The sequence below is a fragment of the Pungitius pungitius genome, chromosome 10 (assembly GCF_949316345.1).
Source record: "Pungitius pungitius chromosome 10, fPunPun2.1, whole genome shotgun sequence".
NCBI lineage: Eukaryota > Metazoa > Chordata > Actinopteri > Perciformes > Gasterosteidae > Pungitius > Pungitius pungitius.
The window spans coordinates 3,256,121-3,276,918 of NC_084909.1; the positions used below are offsets into that span (position 1 = coordinate 3,256,121).

The following is a 20,798-nucleotide window of genomic DNA, read 5'->3' on the forward strand; positions in this document are numbered from 1 at the left end:
GAGCTTTGTCTGGAATTGGCTGCACTCAACTCACTTCAGCCATCAGGAGGAAAAGATAAACACTTAAAAGAGGTGTTTCTCACCCCCAAAAACATCAGAGTCACAACTTAAACATCACTTCTTTTCTTTCTCTTGACCACTTCCCTTTTTGTTCTAAGACACAGCTGGAGAGTTTCCTCATTTACATTCAGTCCCTGGTGTGACTTGATGCTACATATCTGACCCTCGAGGGCAAAGCGGGAATCCTCAGTGATGGAGGGTATTTATGCCAATGTTGAATGTGACAAACCTGTGGACTTCACACCGAGGACCAATCAGACAGGTGAGAGTGTGAACAGGTGCATCGTTGTATGTAATATATTGATTATTACACTGACCAGTGTGTTGACTGGTCTTCACTGTGTCCAGGTCCCAGGAGGCCAAGCAGCAGACCTCATGGAGCTGTTGCTGTCTCTCTGGGGCTGCTCAGTGTCCTCCTGCTGGTTGGACTCATCTGTCTCGGTGTCCACTGTGAGTCTGATCTTCATCCAAGTTGAAATCAGAGAGTTCAGGTTGCCGGTTGTCATGACAACATTTGCTCAGTATCTTTTATATTTTCTATGAATAGATGATGGGATGTTTTTGTAATATAGACCCCAACAGTGATGTATTTAAGCATTTATTCATATCTTCATGACTCAGTGCATGCAGCAGCTGCAGAGCACTCCTCCATCAAAGCCAACCTGACGGAGCGTCTCCAGGTCAGTGGAGACAAGCTGTCCTCAGTGTCTGCAGAGAGAGACCAGCTGAAGGACAACTTCACTGCACTGATGGACAACTTCACTGCACTGAAGGACAACTTCACTGCACTGACCCAAGAGAAGGACAGACTCAAGCTCCTGTTGGAACAGAGTGAGTACTGGTCTGTCTGTGTTCTGCTGAGTCATGTTTCTTTCACATATACAGTATATATATATATTTATATTGTATTTGCTCTGTGAACTATAGTCTACAGTCTGTTCGCCCTGTCCAAACTTTATTTAAACACACCAATCAACACGTTGTGGTACACGTCACTCTGGTTGCATCTAATTTAGAGCTGAAAGTCAGAGTTTTAGTCCAAATGTTATAATTTAACAGCTTTTATCTCTCTTACGTGTTTCCTCTATAGCCATCTAGCTCTAATGTTTTAAGAATATTTGTTTTCCTGTTTTTTTCATTAATTCAACCCTTATGGTTATCAAAGGATTATATTTTCCCTGGCTTTGGATGCATTTTGCTGTTTATTGCATAAACTGCAATGAAACTTTTAATTTTTAAACTTGTTTGTTGTTTTAATGTCTGCTTTTATGTTTGAATAAATGCTATTATTTGTTTTTCCTTGAATATTGCTGTATGTTTTAAAGTGAAGCAGTAATTTGCCTTGTTGTTGAATATGAAATGCCGTTTTTTTCACAATTAAATAAATGAATAAATACATAAATACATGAAATATGCTGTCACAATATCAGGCTGTCGCAGGTTGCAGGGAGGACTCAAACGCAGAGTTTTCCAGACCAAGTGCTCTTTATTCCCAAAACGAAGACAAGACGTGCTCTAACGACGAGTAACATTAGACAATGACGCGACAAAGGACAACAGGCACACAGGGCTTAAATACACAAGGGAGGTGCAGGTGATTGGACACAGGTGGAAACACTCAGGCAATCACAAGACAAGGCAGGAAGTGAAGTTAACCCAGGACCAAAAGGAACATGAAACTTCAAACTAAAACAAGAAGAGGGACCAAACCGTGAAATATGCTTTTGAAATACATCGTGAAATAAATAAATACTGCAATAAATACATAAATATTAAATAAATGTTAAATAAATTAGACTTTTATTTCATAATGCCACTTTTATTTATTTTAAGAGACTTTTATTTCATAATGCCACTCATCATTGCAGTCTTTGTTTTTTACAGGTAAATCGTGTCCTGAAGGGTGGAGGATGTTCAGTTGTTCTTGTTATCTTTTCTCTACGCGGGATGATTCTTGGACTAATGCCAGAACAGACTGCAGAGACCAAGGAGCAGATCTGGTGATCATAGACTCTCCTCAAGAGCAGGTAGTGGCAAACTCTTTTTTGTTTTATTCTGTTTTCCTTTTGTGACTAACTCCAGCTTTGACAATGCTTTAGGGCGGGGCTACACACTGATTGACAGGTCATTGTAATAAATTATCAATTATTCTATTAACAAGACTTGGTGTAAACCTAGCGTATTAAGTTATCAACTTAAAGTTGAACTTCAGTTTATGAAAGTTGAAAGATGAATGTATGAAATATGTATGAAAGAGGCAGAAAACTGCAAAATAAAATACGAAACAAACCCAAACTGTGACACTCTCTTGTTACTTTTGTTTAAAAAAGAAACAGATCAACCTGGCTAAAAAACAAGATGGCGAGAGGCCAAATGAAAAAACGTGTGTCTCCAGAATGATTTCATCCACTTCTTTGAAACAGTCTACTTTACATTAATAATTAGTGCTCTTAACATTTACATCCCCTCTATTTAGATTATTAATATATGTTTTATATTGTTTTTATTCTGGAATATATATAGTCCTCATGTAGCAAAATCAAATTCCATATTTTGAGCTACTACCTTTTGGTAGTAGTAGTCAATCAAATTATTCAGACTCCCTGTAAATTAAATTAATATTTATCAAAATGAAAAGTGAAAACCTACCTTACAGGCTTTTTATCTTGAACAGAAATTCATCTCAGACATCGTCAAAAGTCATACTTGGATTGGTTTGAGTGACACAGAGATCGAGGGCACCTGGAAATGGGTTGATGGAACTCCACTGACTGCGACTGAAGCGTAAGACACAACATTTACTAACATTCATTTTAGTAAAACCAAAATGAGACTTAACAAAAACATTTACCTGTCAGCGTTGGTGCATTACACAAAAAATGTAATTCAACTGTTAAAAATATGAGTTTACAAGTTTAGTTCACTTGAAAAAACAAACCTTTGAATTAAATTGTTTTGGAAAATTCACCAGCTCTTCTTCTCTTAGGTATTGGGGCGCTAAACCTGATCCAGTTCAACCTGATGACTCTGGAGGTAACGAGGATTGTGTTGAAATGGTTGTCAGCTGGAACTCAGACAGAAACTGGAACGATAGAGACTGTGCTTACCCTCTGAAATGGATCTGTGAAAAACTGGTTTAATGTTTGAAGTTTCAAAAGTTCAATAATTATTTATTGTTCAAATGCAAGAAGTTGAAGTTGTAGCCCATTTGTAACAAAAGAAAGACAAGTAAATTAAGAGAAAAAGCACATTCCTATAGAGCATTTACTGATTCTGCATTATAAACAATGTAAGCAACAAAAACAATTAAAAAAGGAGAGTGCATGTGAAGGGTTGGAGGTATGAAGTTGTCTGTATGATGGTTTTGTGTAAACTTTAGCATGTGTTTGTTTACCGGTGAGATGAATAAACGCAAATAAACAAAGCTGAACATTATACTGGATACATATTATAATAAAGCTTTAAGCTGAAATATATTCATTAAAGCAATAAAGTTGAAGCTGTTTTCATTCACATTCAGAGGACTTGTCATTTGTTCACATTCACCAATGCACCCAGCTAGTATGAACTGGGAGATTGGGGAGAAGGGACAGAAGCGGGGGAGGAGCGGAGGCCGACCCCTCTCTGTTCATTTACCCCCCCCCCCCCCCCCCACTGGCTGATATAAATGGTCCAGATGATTTGAATGAGGCACTCGGGGCAGTTCTGTATCTCCACACATCAGGCCGACGCCTTTAAACGGAAACACGATTGTGTTATGTGGAATGATGGAGAACCAGGAGCGAGATGCAGCAGAGATTCTTTTAATGATCAACAAAGGAAAACAGTCCTCGATAACGAACAAACTCAAAGTCCTCTGGCGTTAGCCAGAAACTTAACAGAAGCAGACAGGAGAAACCTGGAACATAGGGGCATAGGGATTACTCCCGTGAGGACAGTGTTCGGGGATCCCGGGGTGCTCTTTACCAGCCGGGTCCAGTGGAGAGGTGGAAGCAGATGAGCTGGGTACTCTGTGGAAAGGCACAGTCACTAACACGCGGAGGGTGGAGGGTGGAGGGTGGAGGTGCAGGTGCAGGTGCAGGTGCAGGTGCAGGTGCAGGTGCAGGACGAGACGAGAGTGCTGACGCGTGTGTCTACATTCATGGAATAATCCGACAACAAGACAAGGCTAGAGGGAGGGAATAAGAAGCAGGCAAAATCAGGGGGAAGAGGTTTCAGGTGAGACAATGATGAGGACGAGAGGGGAATCAGCTGTGAGGGATAATGAGGGGAGAGAGAGAGAGAGCAGGGGCAGGGGGTGTTTGCCTGAGAGTACCACAAGAGGGAGACAGGGGACAAGGAGGGAAGAGGAAGCCAGGGTCATGACAGATTGATTCATTACAGCCTCTCGTACCTTGTTGCTTAATTAAACATGCAAAACAGGATCCGGAGATCAAAATCACAACCAGCTGTTCTTTGGATAGAAAGAAGATGAAATAGTCGGGGCGGCTTCTGGGTTCGGACCCGGACCGAAAGCTAAAAGACAAACTGATGATTTAACCCGACGGGACACCTTTCACTTGGCGCAGCTTCTTTACGGTAAAAGTCTTAAAGCACAGACCAATAGCATTCCAGTTAAGACGTCCCACGTGATACCACTCAATAGGTGTTACACCCCTACTGGTTTTTACACCTACTGGTTCCCCTACGCGTGTGTGTTTGCGTTTACCCGACAGCAGCAGATGTGTCTGCGTCTGTTTCCTGATTCTCACACATTCACAAACATATTGCTGAAAATACACATCACAACCACATATGAAAACATGTTTTAGACACAACTTGAGACCGTCCTATCTGATTCCTGGCCAGTAGAAGGCTTTGCGGGCTCTTCACTTGCATTTTTCCATACCTAGGTGTCCCTCATGCAATCTTTTCATTACATGTTATTTAGCTGACGCTTTTATAGTACTGTCGACATTCACCTCTTGGCCACTCTTCTTTCAGAAGCTTGATGACTCTCTGTAATCTTGCATCTTTGTGTGTTTCTTCAGCAATCTGCAATGATTTCCTGTCAGACCCCGGTAGTGACTCGTTGATCAGGTTCACGTGGAGCGTGACGTTAGCAGCTGTCATGCTCACACCCTGTTCTTCGCTCTGTGTGGTTGCTCTGGACAGAGCCTCAGCTCCCTGGTGTGTAGATCAAGTCGAAATCATAGCGCTGTAGCTTCATCGTTAACCTTTGGATGCGTGGTGACATCTCACTGAGGTTTTTCTCTATGGTTTCAGCCACAAACTTGGGTAGACCATAAACTTATCTATGGAACTGTTGAAATCAATTGACCAGTCCTAAGCACTCTTTTTCAATCTGTGCGTAGCGGCATTGCCTGCTGGTCATGCTTCTTGACGCATAGGCATAGGTTTACAGTCTTTTCCATCAGCTCGTAGTAACACAGCTCCTATGCTTTGCCGTCTCTCAGCAGTCTCTCTCACGAGCCACGTTAGCTGTTGTGATTCTATAGCTTTCTCTAAACATTTTTCATTGTCGTGTAACGGACCATTCTTTCTTGTACCAACAGGTGGAGGATACCAATGGTCACAGGGTGGATGACCCCATGATGTCCCTTCATGATGGGTGTTCAGAGGAGAACTGGAGGTGTTCAACTGTCACAGCAAAGCATCACGTGGCACAAATTTTCACACTTTCCGCCAGAAAGGTGCTATTTAGATACTTAGAAAATGGTGAGACTGTCATGCTCATGCTCGGACATATTCACACCTTCCGCCCCTTCACCTAAGAAGGTGCCAATTATTTATTGTCGTTGTTGGCCGTTATTAACACAACCCTCACAAGACTAATGAAACAAAACAAATGAAATTCAGAGCCAGCAAAGCAAGTCGTGACTTTTTGTTTGTCTAAAAGAAAAGAAAAAAGATAAATTATTACCAAATATAGTTTCCTCTTGTCGGTGTAAGTTGATGCTGCATCTTTGACCCTCAAGGAAAAAGTCTCCAATCTCAATAGTAATGGATGATTTATATGTAAATGTAGAATGTGACAAACCTGTCAACTCAAGACCTGGGATCAACCTGAAAGGTGAGAGTGTAAAGAGATGTGTAGTTATATAAAGTGTTTTCTTTATTGCTTTAATCACTGTTCACTGGTCTGAACTCTGAGAGCAGACTTCATTGCATCTGTTCTGCTTTATTTTATTTATATCTGAAACTTCCTCAAAAGTCAAATTATTCATAAGCTGAAAGCAGCATCACGTTGATCATTTGACAGCTGGTTGTCTTCACAGCGATGGAGGAAGTCTACGCTAACACTGAATACCTGAAGTCTCAGGTTTCCATAAGACCTTCAACACCTGCCCCAGGTAAGAAAGATCAGTCTGTGCATCTTCTCCTGACCAGTGTGTTGACTGGTCTTCACTGTGTCCAGGTCCCAGGAGCCCAAGGAGCAGACCTCATGGAGCTGTTGCTGTCTCTCTGGGGCTGCTCAGTGTCCTCCTGCTGGCTGGACTCGTCGGACTCGGTGTCCACTGTGAGTCTGATCTTCATCCAACCTGAGATATAAAAGAGTTCAGGTTCCTGGTTGTCATGACAACATTTGCTCAGTATCTTTATGTTCTCAGAGAATCGATGATGGGATGTTTTTGTAATATAGACACCAACAGTGATGTATTTAATGATATATGATTGAATTGAATTATGATGATTAAATGACTTCAATGAAAAATGAGGAAGCCTGGCTTCCCTTGGCCTCTGCAAGAAACCACCACTGTCGAGTCTGCACACACAGATTAGCAGATAGCAACCTAGATTTTCTCAAAATGGCTTGGGGGTCCTGAACGCATTATTTCATGTATTTTATTGAGCTTTGTCTGGAATTGGCTGCACTCAACTCACTTCAGCCATCAGGAGGAAAAGATAAACACTAAAAAGAGGTGTTTCTCACCCCTTGAAAACATCACTGAATCACAACATAAACCATCCCCTATCACTTCTTTTCTTTCTCTTTTCCACTTCCCTTTTTGTTCTAAGACACAGCTGGAGAGTTTCCTCATTTACATTCACTCCCTGGTGTGACTTGATGCTACTTATCTGACCCCGCGGGCAAAGCGGGAATCCTCAGTGATGGAGGTTATTTATGCCACTGTTAAATGTGACAAACCTGTGGACTTCACACCGAGGACCAAACAGACAGGTGAGAGTGTGAACAGGTGCATCGTTGTATGTAATATATTGTTTGTTACACTGACCAGTGTGTTGACTGGTCTTCACTGTGTCCAGGTCCCAGGAGGCCAAGGAGCAGACCTCATGGAGCTGTTGCTGTCTCTCTGGGGCTGCTCAGTGTCCTCCTGCTGGTTGGACTCGTCTGTCTCGGTGTGCACTGTGAGTCTGATCTTCATCCAAGTTGAAATCAGAGAGTTCAGGTTGCCGGTTGTCATGACAACATTTGCTCAGTATCTTTTATATTTTCTATGAATAGATGATGGGATGTTTTTGTAATATAGACCCCAACAGTGATGTATTTAATCATTTATTCATATCTTCATGACTCAGTGCATGCAGCAGCTGCAGAGCACTCCTCCATCAAAGCCAACCTGACGGAGCGTCTCCAGGTCAGTGGAGACAAGCTGTCCTCAGTGTCTGCAGAGAGAGACCAGCTGAAGGACAACTTCACTGCACTGATGGACAACTTCACTGCACTGAAGGACAACTTCACTGCACTGACCCAAGAGAAGGACAGACTTCAGCTCCTGTTTAAACAGAGTGAGTGCTGGTCTGTGTGTTCTGCTGAGTCATATTTCTTTCATATATATATATATATATATATATATATATATATATATATATATATTAGGGCTGTCAAATGATTCAAAATTTTAATAATGATTAATCAGAATTTTCAGTGGATTAATCATGATTAATCACTATTTGCAATTACACCTTAATCCTAACCATTTTTTCGTTCTGAAATGCATACTTAAGATAAATAACAGGACACAGATACATAATTATCATTATTATTATCATCATTATTATTTTTTACATAAATACATGTTATTGATATTTGACTTTTAATTCATTCCAGAAAATAATCAAATCAATGTTATTTGATAAGTTACAGCCTGATTTCCCTGCATGGCTCTAGAAGGGTCTCCAGCCTCTGCAGTTTATCCCACTCTGCTGTGAGTTTGTGCTCCTGATGGTCCAGGGCTGCGATGACCAGACATGACCAGACATGTCAACCCTCCCGCTATTTACGGGAGGCTCCCGAATTTCAAAGCCCCTCCCGAAAATCTCCCGGACCGACCTTTCTCCCGAATTTCTCCCGGTTTCCACCTGAACAACAATACTGCTCCAGCACCCGTCACTTTGCGCGCCGTTTCAGACCGAACAATAATAAAGGTTACACCTTGAAGTCAAGCGCGGCGATTAGAACGCCCCCCTCCCCGTCGATCGCTAGCACCCGCACCCCCCACCCCCCCCGGGCCACAATATTCAGCGTGGACTGGCGCAAACGACTTGCTGAACCTGACGGCCTGACATATGCCTGCAGGGGGCAGTAACGTGTTGTATAGGATGAAGTGCATTCCCTAGAGGAAGAGGTACTTTCCGGACCTGAATAATTTGTCACACTGCGCATGCGTGAAATGTGTTAAAAAAATTTACGTAATTAACAACGAACACCAAATTAACGTCTTTAACGCGCTATTTTTGACAGCCCTAATATATATATGTATATTGTATTTGCTCTGTGAACTATAGTCTACAGTCTGTTCGCCCTGTCCAAACTTTATTTAAAAACACCAAACAACACGTTTTGGTACACGTCACTCTTTCCTAGTGCTGGTTGCATCTAATTTAGAGCTGAAAGTCAGAGTTTTAGTCCAAATGTTATAATTTAACGGCTTTTATCTCTCTTACGTGTTTCCTCTATAGCCATCTAGCTCTAATGTTTTAAGAATATTTGTTTTCCTGTTTTTTTCATTAATTCAACCCTTATGGTTATCAAAGGATAATATTTTCCCTGGCTTTGGATGCATTTTGCTGTTTATTGCATAAACTGCAATGCAACTTTTTTTATTGTTAAACTTGTTTGTTGTGTTAATGTCTGCTTTTATGTTTAAATAAATGCTATTATTTGTTTTTCCTTGAATATTGCTGTAAGTTTTGATGGTTTTAATGGTTTTGAGTGAAGCAGTAATTTGTCTTGTTGTTGAATATGAAATGCCGTTTTATTCACAATTAAATAAATGAATAAATACATAAATACATGAAATTTGCATTTGAAGTACATCGTGAAATGAATAAATAAGGCAATGAATACATAAATATTATAAAGATTTAATTATTTCAAGAGACTTTTATTTCATAATGCCACTTTTATTTCATAATGCCACTCATCATTGCAGTCTTTGTTTATCACAGGTAAAACGTATCCTGAGGGCTGGAAGATGCTCAGTGGTTCCTCTTATCTTTTCTCTACACGGGCTGATTCCTGGACTAATGCCAGAACAGACTGCAGAGAGCAAGGAGCAGATCTGGTGATCATAAACTCTCCTCAAGAGCAGGTAGTGGCAAACTCTTTTTTGTTTTATCCTGTTTTCCCTTCGTGACTAACTCCAGCTTTGACAATGCTTTAGGGCGGGGCTACACACTGATTGACAGGTCATTGTAATAAATTCCAGTCAGACCCTGTTATCAACTTAAAGTTGAACTTCAGTTTATGAAAGTTGAAAGATGAATGTATGAAATATGTATGAAAGAGGCAGAAAACTGCAAAATAAAATAAGAAAAAACGTGTGTCTCCAGAATGATTTCATCCACTTCTTTGAAACAGTCTATTTACATTAATATTTAGGGCTCTTAACATATACAACTCCTATATTTAGAGTCTTGATTATTAACATATGTTTTATATTGTTTTTATTCTGGAATATATATAGTCCTTATGTAGCAAAATCAAATTCCATATTTTGAGCTACTACTTTTTGGTAGTAGTAGTGAATCAAATTATTCAGAAGACTCCCTGTAAATTGAGTTAATATTTATCAAAATGAAAAGTGAAAACCTACCTTACATGCTTTTTATCTTTAACAGAAATTCATCTCAGACATCGTCAAAAGTCATACTTGGATTGGTTTGAGTGACAGAGAGATCGAGGGCACCTGGAAATGGGTTGATGGAACTCCACTGACTGCGACTGAAGCGTAAGACACAACATTTACTAACATTCATTTTAGTAAAACCAAAATGAGACTTAACAAAAACATTTACCTGTCAGCGTTGGTGCATTACACAAAAAATGTAATTCAACTGTTAAAAATAGGAGTTTACAAGTTTAGTTTACTTGAAAAAACAAACCTTTGAATTAAATTGTTTTGAAAATTAACCAGCTCTTCTTCTCTTAGGTATTGGGGCGCTAAACCTGATCCAGTTCAACCTGATAACTATGAAGGTAAAGAGGACTGTGTTGAAATGGTTGTCAGCTGGAACTCAAAAAGAAACTGGAACGATAGAAACTGTGCTTACCCTCTGAAATGGATCTGTGAAAAACTGGTTTAATGTTTCAAGTTTCAAAGGTTCAATAATCATTTATTGTTACTATGCAACCCAGGGAAGACATTTTAGCCCATTTGTAACAGAGGGAAAAGAAAATACACTTATTTAATCTGGATTATAAACAATGTAAGCAACAAAAACAATTATCTGATGTAATAATATGGCCGACATCTTCACGTTAAAACACTGAGTCCTGCTCTCTGTCCCGATGTCCACCCGTCAAGTATTACATCCATGAATGTTATTATGATCCTGATAACTGCCCTAAATGGTGTATGTGGGAGATGAAGAGAAAAGGAGAGTGCATGTGAAGGGTTGGAGGTAAGAAGTTGTCTGTATGATGGTTGTGTGTAAACTTTAGCATGTGTTTGTTAACGGTGAGATGAATAAACGCAAATAAACAAAGCTGCATATTATACTGGATACATATTATAATAAAGCTTTAAGCTGAAATATATTCATTAAAGCAATAAAGTTGAAGCTGTTTTCATTCACATTCAGAGGACTTGTCATTTGTTCACATTCACCAATGCACCCAGCTAGTATGAACTGGGAGATTGGGGAGAAGGGACAGAAGCGGAGGCCGACCCCTCTCTGTTCATTTACCCCCCCCCCCCACTGGCTGATATAAATGGTCCAGATGATTTGAATGAGGCACTCGGGGCAGTTCTGTATCTCCACACATCAGGCCGACGCCTTTAAACTGAAACACGATTGATTCATTACAGCCTCTCGTACCTTGTTGCTTAATTAAACATGCAAAACAGTATCCAGAGATCAAAATCACAACCAGCTGTTCTTTGGACAGAAAGGAGATGAAATAGTCGGGGCGGCTTCTGGGTTCGGACCCGGACCGAAAGCTAAAAGACAAACTGATGATTTAACCCGACGGGACACCTTTCACTTGGCGCAGCTTCTTTACGGTAAAAGTCTTAAAGCACAGACCAATAGCATTCCAGTTAAGACGTCCCACGTGATACCACTCAATAGGTGTTACACCCCTACTGGTTTTTACACCTACTGGTTTCCCTACGTGTGTGTGTTTGCGTACAGCAGCAGATGTGTCTGCGTCTGTTTCCTGATTCTCACACATTCACAAACATATTGCTGAAAATCTAGAAAACGCATCACAAATTCATTGCAGCGTTCACAATTGTATGAGTGAGCACTACATCACAGCCACGTATGAAAACATGTTTTAGACACAACTTGAGACCGTCCTATCTGATTCCTGGCCAGTAGAAGGCTTTGCGGGCTCTTCACTTGCATTTTTCCATACCTAGGTGTCCCTCATGCAATCTTTTCATTACATGTTATTTAGCTGACGCTTTTATAGTACTGTCGACATTCACCTCTTGGCCACTCTTCTTTCAGAAGCTTGATGACTCTCTGTAATCTTGCATCTTTGTGTGTTTCTTCAGCAATCTGCAATGATTTCCTGTCAGACCCCGGTAGTGACTCGTTGATCAGGTTCACGTGGAGCGTGACGTTAGCAGCTGTCGTGCTCACACCCTGTTCTTCGCTCTGTGTGGTTGCTCTGGACAGAGCCTCAGCTCCCTGGTGTGTAGATCAAGTCGAAATCATAGCGCTGTAGCTTCATCGTTAACCTTTGGATGCGTGGTGACATCTCACTGAGGTTTTTCTCTATGGTTTCAGCCACAAACTTGGGTAGACCATAAACTTATCTATGGAACTGTTGAAATCAATTGACCAGTCCTAAGCACTCTTTTTCAATCTGTGCGTAGCGGCATTGCCTGCTGGTCATGCTCTTGACGCATAGGCATAGGTTTACAGTCTTTTCCATCAGCTCGTAGTAACACAGCTCCTATGCTTTGCCGTCTCTCAGCAGTCTCTCTCACGAGCCACGTTAGCTGTTGTGATTCTATAGCTTTCTCTAAACATTTTTCATTGTCGTGTAACGGACCATTCTTTCTTGTACTAACAGGTGGAGGATACCAATGGTCACAGGGTGGATGACCCCATGATGTCCCTTCATGATGGGTGTTCAGAGGAGAACTGGAGGTGTTCAACTGTCACAGCAAAGCATCACGTGGCACAAATTTTCACACCTTCCCCCGGAGAAGTGCTATTTAGATACTTAGAAAATGGTGAGACTGTCATGCTCATGCTCGGACATAATCACACCTTCCGCCCCTTCACCTAAGAAGGTGCCAATTATTTATTTCCGTTGTTGGCCGTTATTAACACAACCCTCACAAGACTAATGAAACAAAACAAATGAAATTCAGAGCCAGCAAAGCAAGTCGTGACTTTTTGTTTGTCTAAAAGAAAAGAAAAAAGATAAATTATTACCAAATAGAGTTTCCTCTTGTCGGTGTAAGTTGATGCTGCATCTTTGACCCTCAAGGAAAAAGTCTCCAATCTCAACAGTAATGGATGATTTATATGGAAATGTAGAATGTGACAAACCTGTCAACTCAAGACCTGGGATCAATCTGAAAGGTGAGAGTATAAACAGATGTGTAGTTATATAAAGTGTTTTCTTTATTGCTTTTATCACTGTTCACTGGTCTGAGAGCAGATTTCATTGCATCTGTTCTGCTTTATTTTATTTATATCTGAAACTTCCTCAAAAGTCAAACTATTCATAAGCAGGAAGCAGCATCACAGTGATTATTTGACAGCTGCTTGTCTTCACAGCAATGGAGGAAGTCTACGCTAACACTGAATACCTGAAGTCTCAGGTTTCCATAAGACCTTCAACACCTGCCCCAGGTAAGAATGATCAGTCTGTGCATCTTCTCCTGACCAGTGTGTTGACTGGTCTTCACTGTGTCCAGGTCCCAGGAGCCCAAGGAGCAGACCTCATGGAGCTGTTGCTGTCTCTCTGGGGCTGCTCAGTGTCCTCCTGCTGGCTGGACTCGTCGGCCTCGGTGTCTACTGTGAGTCTGATCTTTATCCAAGTTGAGATCTGAGAGAGTTCAGATTGCTGGTTGTCATGACAACATTTGCTCAGTATCTTTATTGAAAAGATAATGGGATGTTTTGGTAATATAGACCACAACAGTGATGCATTGAATCATGTCTTCATGACTCAGTGCATGCAACAGCTGCAGAACTCTCCTCCATCAAAGCCAACCTGACGGAGCGTCTCCAGGTCAGTGGAGACAAGCTGTTCTCAGTGTCTGCAGAGAGAGACCAGCTGAAGGACAACTTCACTGCACTGACCCAGGAGAAGGACAGACTTCAGCTGCTGTTGAAACAGAGTGAGTGCTGAGTCATGATTCTTATATATATATATATATATATATATATATATAATATATATACGAATAATATATAATATATATTATATATATTAAAATAAAAATAATAAAATAAATAATAGAAATAAAAAAATTTTAAAAAATAATAAAAAAAATATATATATATATCTTATATATATATTTTTTTATATATATATATATTTTATATATTTATATATATAATATATATATAATATATAATATATATATATATAAAATTATACTATAGGGCCGGGACATTAGCGTGTTAATTAAGTTTAATTAATTAAACAAAAAATAACACATTAAACATTTTGTATGCATTTTTACACCTATTTTTGTATGTATGCATGTATGTATGCATTTTTACACCTATTTTTTGCACCACGGGACGTTTCTCACTGGATGAGTTTCGGCGGACCGATTATACTGGAGCACCAACTAGTGTTCATGACTGACGAGACCGTGTCGGTTGGCCCCGTGAATGGGAAATTTTATTTTAATAAACACACGGATGGAAGCGTCGATAAGAGCGTGGTTGTGTGCAAGCTGTGCAACAAGGAATTCGCATCGAGCCTCAAGTATCACCTCAACGCAAAACAATTAGCAGCTAGCGTGGACGTTAGCCCGACTCTGAGTACAAGGACCCACACTGCACCAGATGACTGGTTTAAGGACCAGGGTAACTAAGTCCACGTCTGAAAAAATAACCAATATTCTGAATGTACTTGAAAGTATTGGTCGACTTAAAAAAACATAGTTTACAAAAGGTCTACTTACCTATAGGCTACCTGAATTTCTGAAAGTACTATATTTCTAAATATGCTATTTCTACATTTGTCTGCTGGAATTGGTTGAAAAAATAAAATTTCATAAAAATCCATCTGAAAAAAATTCACATTCAGATTAATTAATTACAAAGCCTCTAATTAATTAGATTAATATTTCTAATTGAGTCCCGGCCCTAATATATACATATATATTGTATCTGCACAGTGAACTATATCTACAGTCTTTTAGCCCTGTCCAAACTTTAATACCAAAGACATTTAAAAATTAATGTTCTTTTCAGCCTCTTTTTGCTGATTGCATATAATTTTAAAGCTGAAAGTTTTCGATGGTTTTAATGGTTTTAAGTGAAGCATTAATTTGCCTTGTTATTGAAATGTGTCTTGTCTTTCTGCTGCATGTGTGTTACCACATATCATCCTAATACTTTTCCTCCGCTCGAGTATGGCAGATGTGTGTAAGGGTTATACATGAAATACATGAAGTAAAGTAGGCTACTAACAAATACAAGACTTTTCAGCTTTTCAAACCCTTTCTTCATTTGCATTTTTGATTGTCCAACAGTACAAAGAGGTAAAACTGTAGGTAAAAATAAAGTGATGTATGTCATAGTGACAGGGGGTCGAAAAAAGGAGAAGAAAAACACCACTTTGTCATTTTAGGGCGTGGTGATTGTCTCATCATTGCAGTCTTTGTTTTTTTACAGGTAAAACGTATCCTGAGGGCTGGAAGATGCTCAGTGGTTCCTCTTATCTTTTCTCTACACGGGCTGATTCCTGGACTAATGCCAGAACAGACTGCAGAGACCAAGGAGCAGATCTGGTGATCATAGACTCTCCTCAAGAGCAGGTAGTGGCAAACTCTTTTTTGTTTTATTCTGTTTTGCCTTTGTGACTAACTCCAGCTTTGACAATGCTTTAGGGCGGGGCTACACACTGATTGACAGGTCATTGTAATATATCCAGTCAGACTTTGTTGTCAACTTAAAGTTGAACTTCAGTTTATGAAAGTTGAAAGATGAATGTATGAAATATGTATGAAAGAGGCAGAAAACTACAAAATAAAATAGGAAACAAACCCAAACTGTGACACTCTCTTGTTACTTTTGTTTAAAAAAGAAACAGATCAACCTGGCTAAAAAACAAGATGGCGAGAGGCCAAATGAAAAAACGCCTCCAGAATGATTTCATCCACTTCTTTGAAACAGTCTACTTTACATTAATATTTAGGGCTCTTAACATATACATCTCCTATATTTAGATTCTTGATTAACATTATTATTAACATGTTTTATATTGTTTTTATTCTGGAATATATATAGTCCTTATGTAGCACAATCAAATTCCATATTTTGACCTACTCCCTGTAAATTGAATTAATATTTATCAAAATGAAACGTGAAAAACTACTTTACATGCTTTTTATCTTTAACAGAAATTAATCTCAGACATCGTCAAAAGTCATACTTGGATTGGTTTGAGTGACACAGAGATCGAGGGCACCTGGAAATGGGTTAATGGAACTCCACTGACTGCGACTGAAGCGTAAGACACAACATTTACTAACATTCATTTTAGTAAAACCAAAATGAGACTTAACAAAAACATTTACCTGTCAGCGTTGGTGCATTACACAAAAATGTAATTGAACTAAACATATATGAATACACAAGTTTAGTTGAAAAATAATTTGAAGCTGAATTAAAATGTTTTTTAAAATGTTTTGAAGATTCACCAGCTCTTCTTCTCTTAGGTATTGGGGCGCTAAACCTGGTTCAGTTCAACCTGATGACGCTGGAGGTAACGAGGATTGTGTTGAAATGGTTGTCAGCTGGAACTCAAAAAGAAACTGGAACGATAGAGACTGTGCTTTCCCTCTGAAATGGATCTGTGAAAAACTGGTTTAATGTTTCAAGTTTCAAAGGTTCAATAATCATTTATTGTTACTATGCAACCCAGGGAAGACATTTTAGCCCATTTGTAACAGAAAGAAAAGAAAATACACTTATTTAATCTGCATTATAAACAATGTAAGCAACAAAAACAATTATCTGATGTAATATGGCCGACATCTTCACATTAAAACACTGAGTCCTGCTCTCTGTCCCGATGTCCACCCGTCAAGTATTACATCCATGAATGTTATTATGATCCTGATAACTGCCCTAAATGGTGTATGAGAGAGATTAAGAGAAAAGGAGAGTGCATGTGAAGGGTTGGAGGTAAGAAGTTGTCTGTATGATGGTTTTGTGTAAACTTTAGCATGTGTTTGTTTACCAGTGAGCTGAATAAATGCAAATAAACAAAGCTGAACATTATACTGGATACATATTATAAGCTTTAAGCTCAAATATATTCATTAGAGCAATAAAGTTGAAGCTGTTTACATGCACGATGCAGCATGTGTACTTCTATGTAATGAAAATGGCTCTCAGTCCGTTCCTGTTTGGTGAGAGAAGGTCTCCATCAAGTGTTCCATGTGTGTCACTGGTTTGTTGCATTAGGTGAGCTCATCTCTCACTGTCATTGAATGTTTGTGCACGTGTCTTTTTACTCTCAGAAGTGAGCTCTCACTTGGTGGGCTGCGTCCTCATGAGGACTCCGCCTTCGCAGTGGACCTGCTCTGTGTCCTCCAACGGCCGCATAGGCTGAACCGAGCGATCTTTTAAAAGGAGACGGTCCGGTCTACAGGGAGACCTCCTGTTTACGTCATTGCTGTGGTTTTAATGTTCAACTGGAGCCACAACACGAAACAAGGTTTCATTCAACTTTGCTGTTTATTTAGCCACGCCATGTTATTGAGGAAGTTGCATCGTTTTTCCACAGTTCAATATGAAAAGAAAGAAGATAACATCATTTGAAATGTCATAATAGGGAAGTCAGTCTCTAAATCTGTAATGAATGGAACCTGGAGGCAGACTTAGACCCAAGAGCAGAGCTCTCAATGTTTATTGACGACAGGCAACGGTCGAATCCAGGGACAAATCAATACGGGAAATCCGGGCACAGGCAGTAGTTCGGAGACACAGGTGGCAAAAGACTGATCTGGTCCAAGGGGATAGGCAGGTTCATAGTCGGGAGAGGGCGGAAGGTCAATGCACAGAGACTCACTGGTTCTAAGGGAATTCAGGGGCAGCGACCGAAGGGTTCAGCAGAGAAGCGTACTTGCAATACCTCTCTCTCTCTCTCTCATGTGTTCTGAATTCCGGTGATTGGCTCCGGAGGCCGCGTCCTTCGGCGCCCCCTTGCGGCCTCCTGCCGCGACGCAGGAGGGCTCCGGAGGACGCGTCCTTCGGCGCCCCCTTGCGGCCTCCAGCCGTCACGCAGGGGTTGGGACCTCACAAATTCCTAACAAACAAATTATATACAAAATGTATAAAGAAATAAAGTTCTACTTTACATTGGAATCAGACCACACATTGTTTCAGGATTCTAAACAGGAAGTTGGCCTCAAACAGCCCTCTATAGTGTGGGAGCAAACAATGGGCCAGCTTCTGATAATGAACTTATTTACACACTTCTGGCTCTTAGAGAGGGGAAATACTTTAAAGTATACCGTAAGCTGTTGTTTGAGTTAATACAATGTTGATAGTTTAAGAGTAAAAGGTTGGATGTTGTAGTTTGAAGCGTTTTCCATTTATTCATAATTACAGTTTGAACAGTCTTATATTGTTCAATTTAAAGAAATAAATTTGCCTTTCCGAATCGTCGTTTTGTGATTCTTTTTTTAAGTATTGCTTCAGGCACCGGTATTTTTTAATAAGTGTCAGTTTGGCACTGGTTTAAAACGTTTTTAAAAATGAAACCCATCCCTATTTGTGTGCGGGCCAATTGTTGCTTCATGGCTGGGGCCATGGCCTCAAAGGCACCTTTCAGCTCTGCTTCTCCCCCTCTGAAATTAGTCCCACAGACAAAGAGTAGTTTGGGGTCTAAACAGTCTAACACAAGCTGGAGGAAGATCTGCCTCTTTGGGGATGACTGCGGTGGCGCTCTATCTCTGATAGTCTTGACATTGGTGACGATGCTGGCCAATGGCTTGTGGACCGCACAGAATCCAACACCTGCCTCTGGTTTCCCCTAAAACACGCTGAGGGCCTGGGTGGAGCAGTTTCTCATCAAGATGTTTGATAATGAGTTCGGTTATGGGATGTATTGGATCCAATACAATCGAATGGATGTTATCACGGTTAAGGGCAGGGTTGGACGGTGTGGCCAAAAATTCATGTCACAGTATTTTGTGCGATTCTGACGGTATCCCTGTAAATCACGGTATTTTGTTTGTTGAGTAAACGCATTCATTTAATACTGAAAAGGACACCAGCCACCTGAACAGCTGTTCACCAGTTGGCTTGTTAGCATGTTAGCGTGTTAGTGTGTTAGCATGTTAGCTGTTGGTGCTGCTAGTTATTTTTGGTTTTGGCTTCCTTTATTTTAGTTGACAACACCTATATTTCCTTATACACACACATGTACTGTCACAGAGGTACCCTCTGTTCTCTGTGACCCCTGGTTACCCCTTCTCACCTGCCGTCAGCAGACATAGTGGCGGCCATCTTGACTTCAAGTTAAAGATTGAAAGGGACGTTTCTCAGTGCTTTATACCTGTGCTGTTGCATTGTGGGTAGTGGGAGAAACCAAGTATGGTGGGAAAGGAGGGGGTAAATTGTGTGCAGTTAGTGATGTTTGCTTCCTAATCATTGTTAAAATTACTTGTGGATGTGTACTGTGTTATTGTAAAATCTGTTAACAGAGGGAAATGGGGTAGGCAATCTGGTAGACCGTGTCTGCATAAGTATCACATGTTCATGGGCGTCATTATACCCATGTGATTAGGTGCTTAGAATTGGTGGGACCCAGGTGTATATAACTCTCACCTAGTGGAGCAATCGGGAGGTTGGTGGGCTACGCCCGGTGGGAGTGAGTCAATCTATGCTGACGGAAGCCTGAGCTTGTAGGCCAGAATATTATTTTGTACATCAAAAGTGATTTATTGTTCATTTGTCCAGGCTTTTGCACCTGTGAGCACCTGCCCTTTACGGCTTGGGAAGAACTTAAATAAACCTCATTGGCATATAACGTCCTCCGTTTGTGATTGTGGAGAAACTCGGGATGTCCTTCTGACATGCACATTGACATTACTGACGTCCACACTCCACAAACGGTAACTATTATGTTGTCTAAGTGCAAATAAAGCAGATCTTTCAGTAACAGGGATTGCCATAGCATACGAGACAGGGCAGTCCTACATCCTTTACTCATAAACGGGACAAACTCTTCCAAAAAACACTCTTCATGGCTTTGGCTTTAACTTTACATTGTGGCAGGGTGTTATGTGTACAGTAATTACATTACTTAAATGGTGTTTAATTCATATTGTAGTTGTTCATCTAACATACAAATGTAATAACTAATATCTGATAACACACAGACTACAATTCTAACACTAATCATTATCACACACATTATATCCCGTGAGTTGATCCTTGAGGACTGGGAGGGTCCTAACCCTTAAAACATTGCTGGGTCGAGATAGAAATGCTGCTTAATCACTTCCTTTTGTTCTCTGCCACGAACCTCTGAGAGGAGAGGAGTCGCAGTGGCTCGGGCCAACACACCTGCTGCTCATCACAGGTTAAAGAGGAGGACCGGACATCTCATCCCCACCGAATTGTTAACTCACATTTGTGCGTCGATAGGATACCTACCTGAATGGATTTCCAGATTTTCACCCGGCCGGTGCCTTGTTTCTTGTTTCCGATTGTGTTTTGTTCCGTCCACAGCATCACCACCACTCCCCGATCCCGACCAGCTGGCCTCCTCACTCCTCACTCCTCACCTGGGATATGAATAAATACCCGTTATTTTTGTCACCATCAGTCTGAGTTTCCGGTCAGCTTTTGGGTCGTTTCCCGAAACCCTGACAGTTCTCTTTACCACTTCTGTTTCTTTTTAGATGCTGCTGAAATTCTTCCTCTAAAAACACAAATAGTTGTGTCTGTTTAAGAGCAGCAACACGCAACTTTTGCATTTCAATGAGAAAAAGGACAGATTGCACTATTTCAAAATCTAAAATTTCCCGATACAAAATAAAACAAATTGAATTGACTTTTATATTTTCTTCTCTGAGTTCTGCACTCAACTCACTCAAACGATGGGG

At 40.4% G+C, this 20,798-nt stretch overlaps 2 protein-coding genes across 2 annotated transcripts; both read left to right on the forward strand.

Moving 5' to 3' along the window:
- Window positions 1–128: 128 nt before the first annotated feature.
- LOC119228768 (CD209 antigen-like protein E) lies at window positions 129–10,923 on the forward strand. The gene is made up of 6 exons (XM_062565153.1): window positions 129–322; window positions 409–510; window positions 682–891; window positions 9,475–9,617; window positions 10,147–10,256; window positions 10,458–10,923. The coding sequence occupies exons 1-6, from the start codon at window positions 253–255 to the stop codon at window positions 10,609–10,611; spliced, it is 789 nt and encodes a 262-aa protein (XP_062421137.1). The 5' UTR covers window positions 129–252; the 3' UTR covers window positions 10,612–10,923.
- Window positions 10,924–13,604: 2,681 nt separating this feature from the next.
- On the forward strand, window positions 13,605–16,802 carry LOC119228767 (C-type lectin domain family 4 member E-like). The gene is made up of 5 exons (XM_062564881.1): window positions 13,605–13,617; window positions 13,668–13,835; window positions 15,349–15,491; window positions 16,077–16,186; window positions 16,395–16,802. Exons 1-5 carry the CDS (start codon window positions 13,605–13,607, stop codon window positions 16,546–16,548), a joined length of 588 nt encoding a protein of 195 aa, XP_062420865.1. The 3' UTR covers window positions 16,549–16,802.
- Window positions 16,803–20,798: the final 3,996 nt, after the last annotated feature.

Excerpts from the sequence above, each read along its gene's own strand:
- LOC119228768 (XM_062565153.1), top strand. The coding sequence starts at position 253 with ATGGAGGGTATTTATGCCAATGTTGAATGTGACAAACCTGTGGACTTC. Across the intron at positions 323-408 it reads ACCGAGGACCAATCAGACAG|GTCCCAGGAGGCCAAGCAGC; the intron begins GTGAGAGTGTGA and ends CACTGTGTCCAG. Across the intron at positions 511-681 it reads CATCTGTCTCGGTGTCCACT|TGCATGCAGCAGCTGCAGAG; the intron begins GTGAGTCTGATC and ends TTCATGACTCAG.
- LOC119228767 (XM_062564881.1), top strand. Across the intron at positions 15,492-16,076 it reads TAGACTCTCCTCAAGAGCAG|AAATTAATCTCAGACATCGT; the intron begins GTAGTGGCAAAC and ends TATCTTTAACAG. Across the intron at positions 16,187-16,394 it reads CCACTGACTGCGACTGAAGC|GTATTGGGGCGCTAAACCTG; the intron begins GTAAGACACAAC and ends TTCTTCTCTTAG.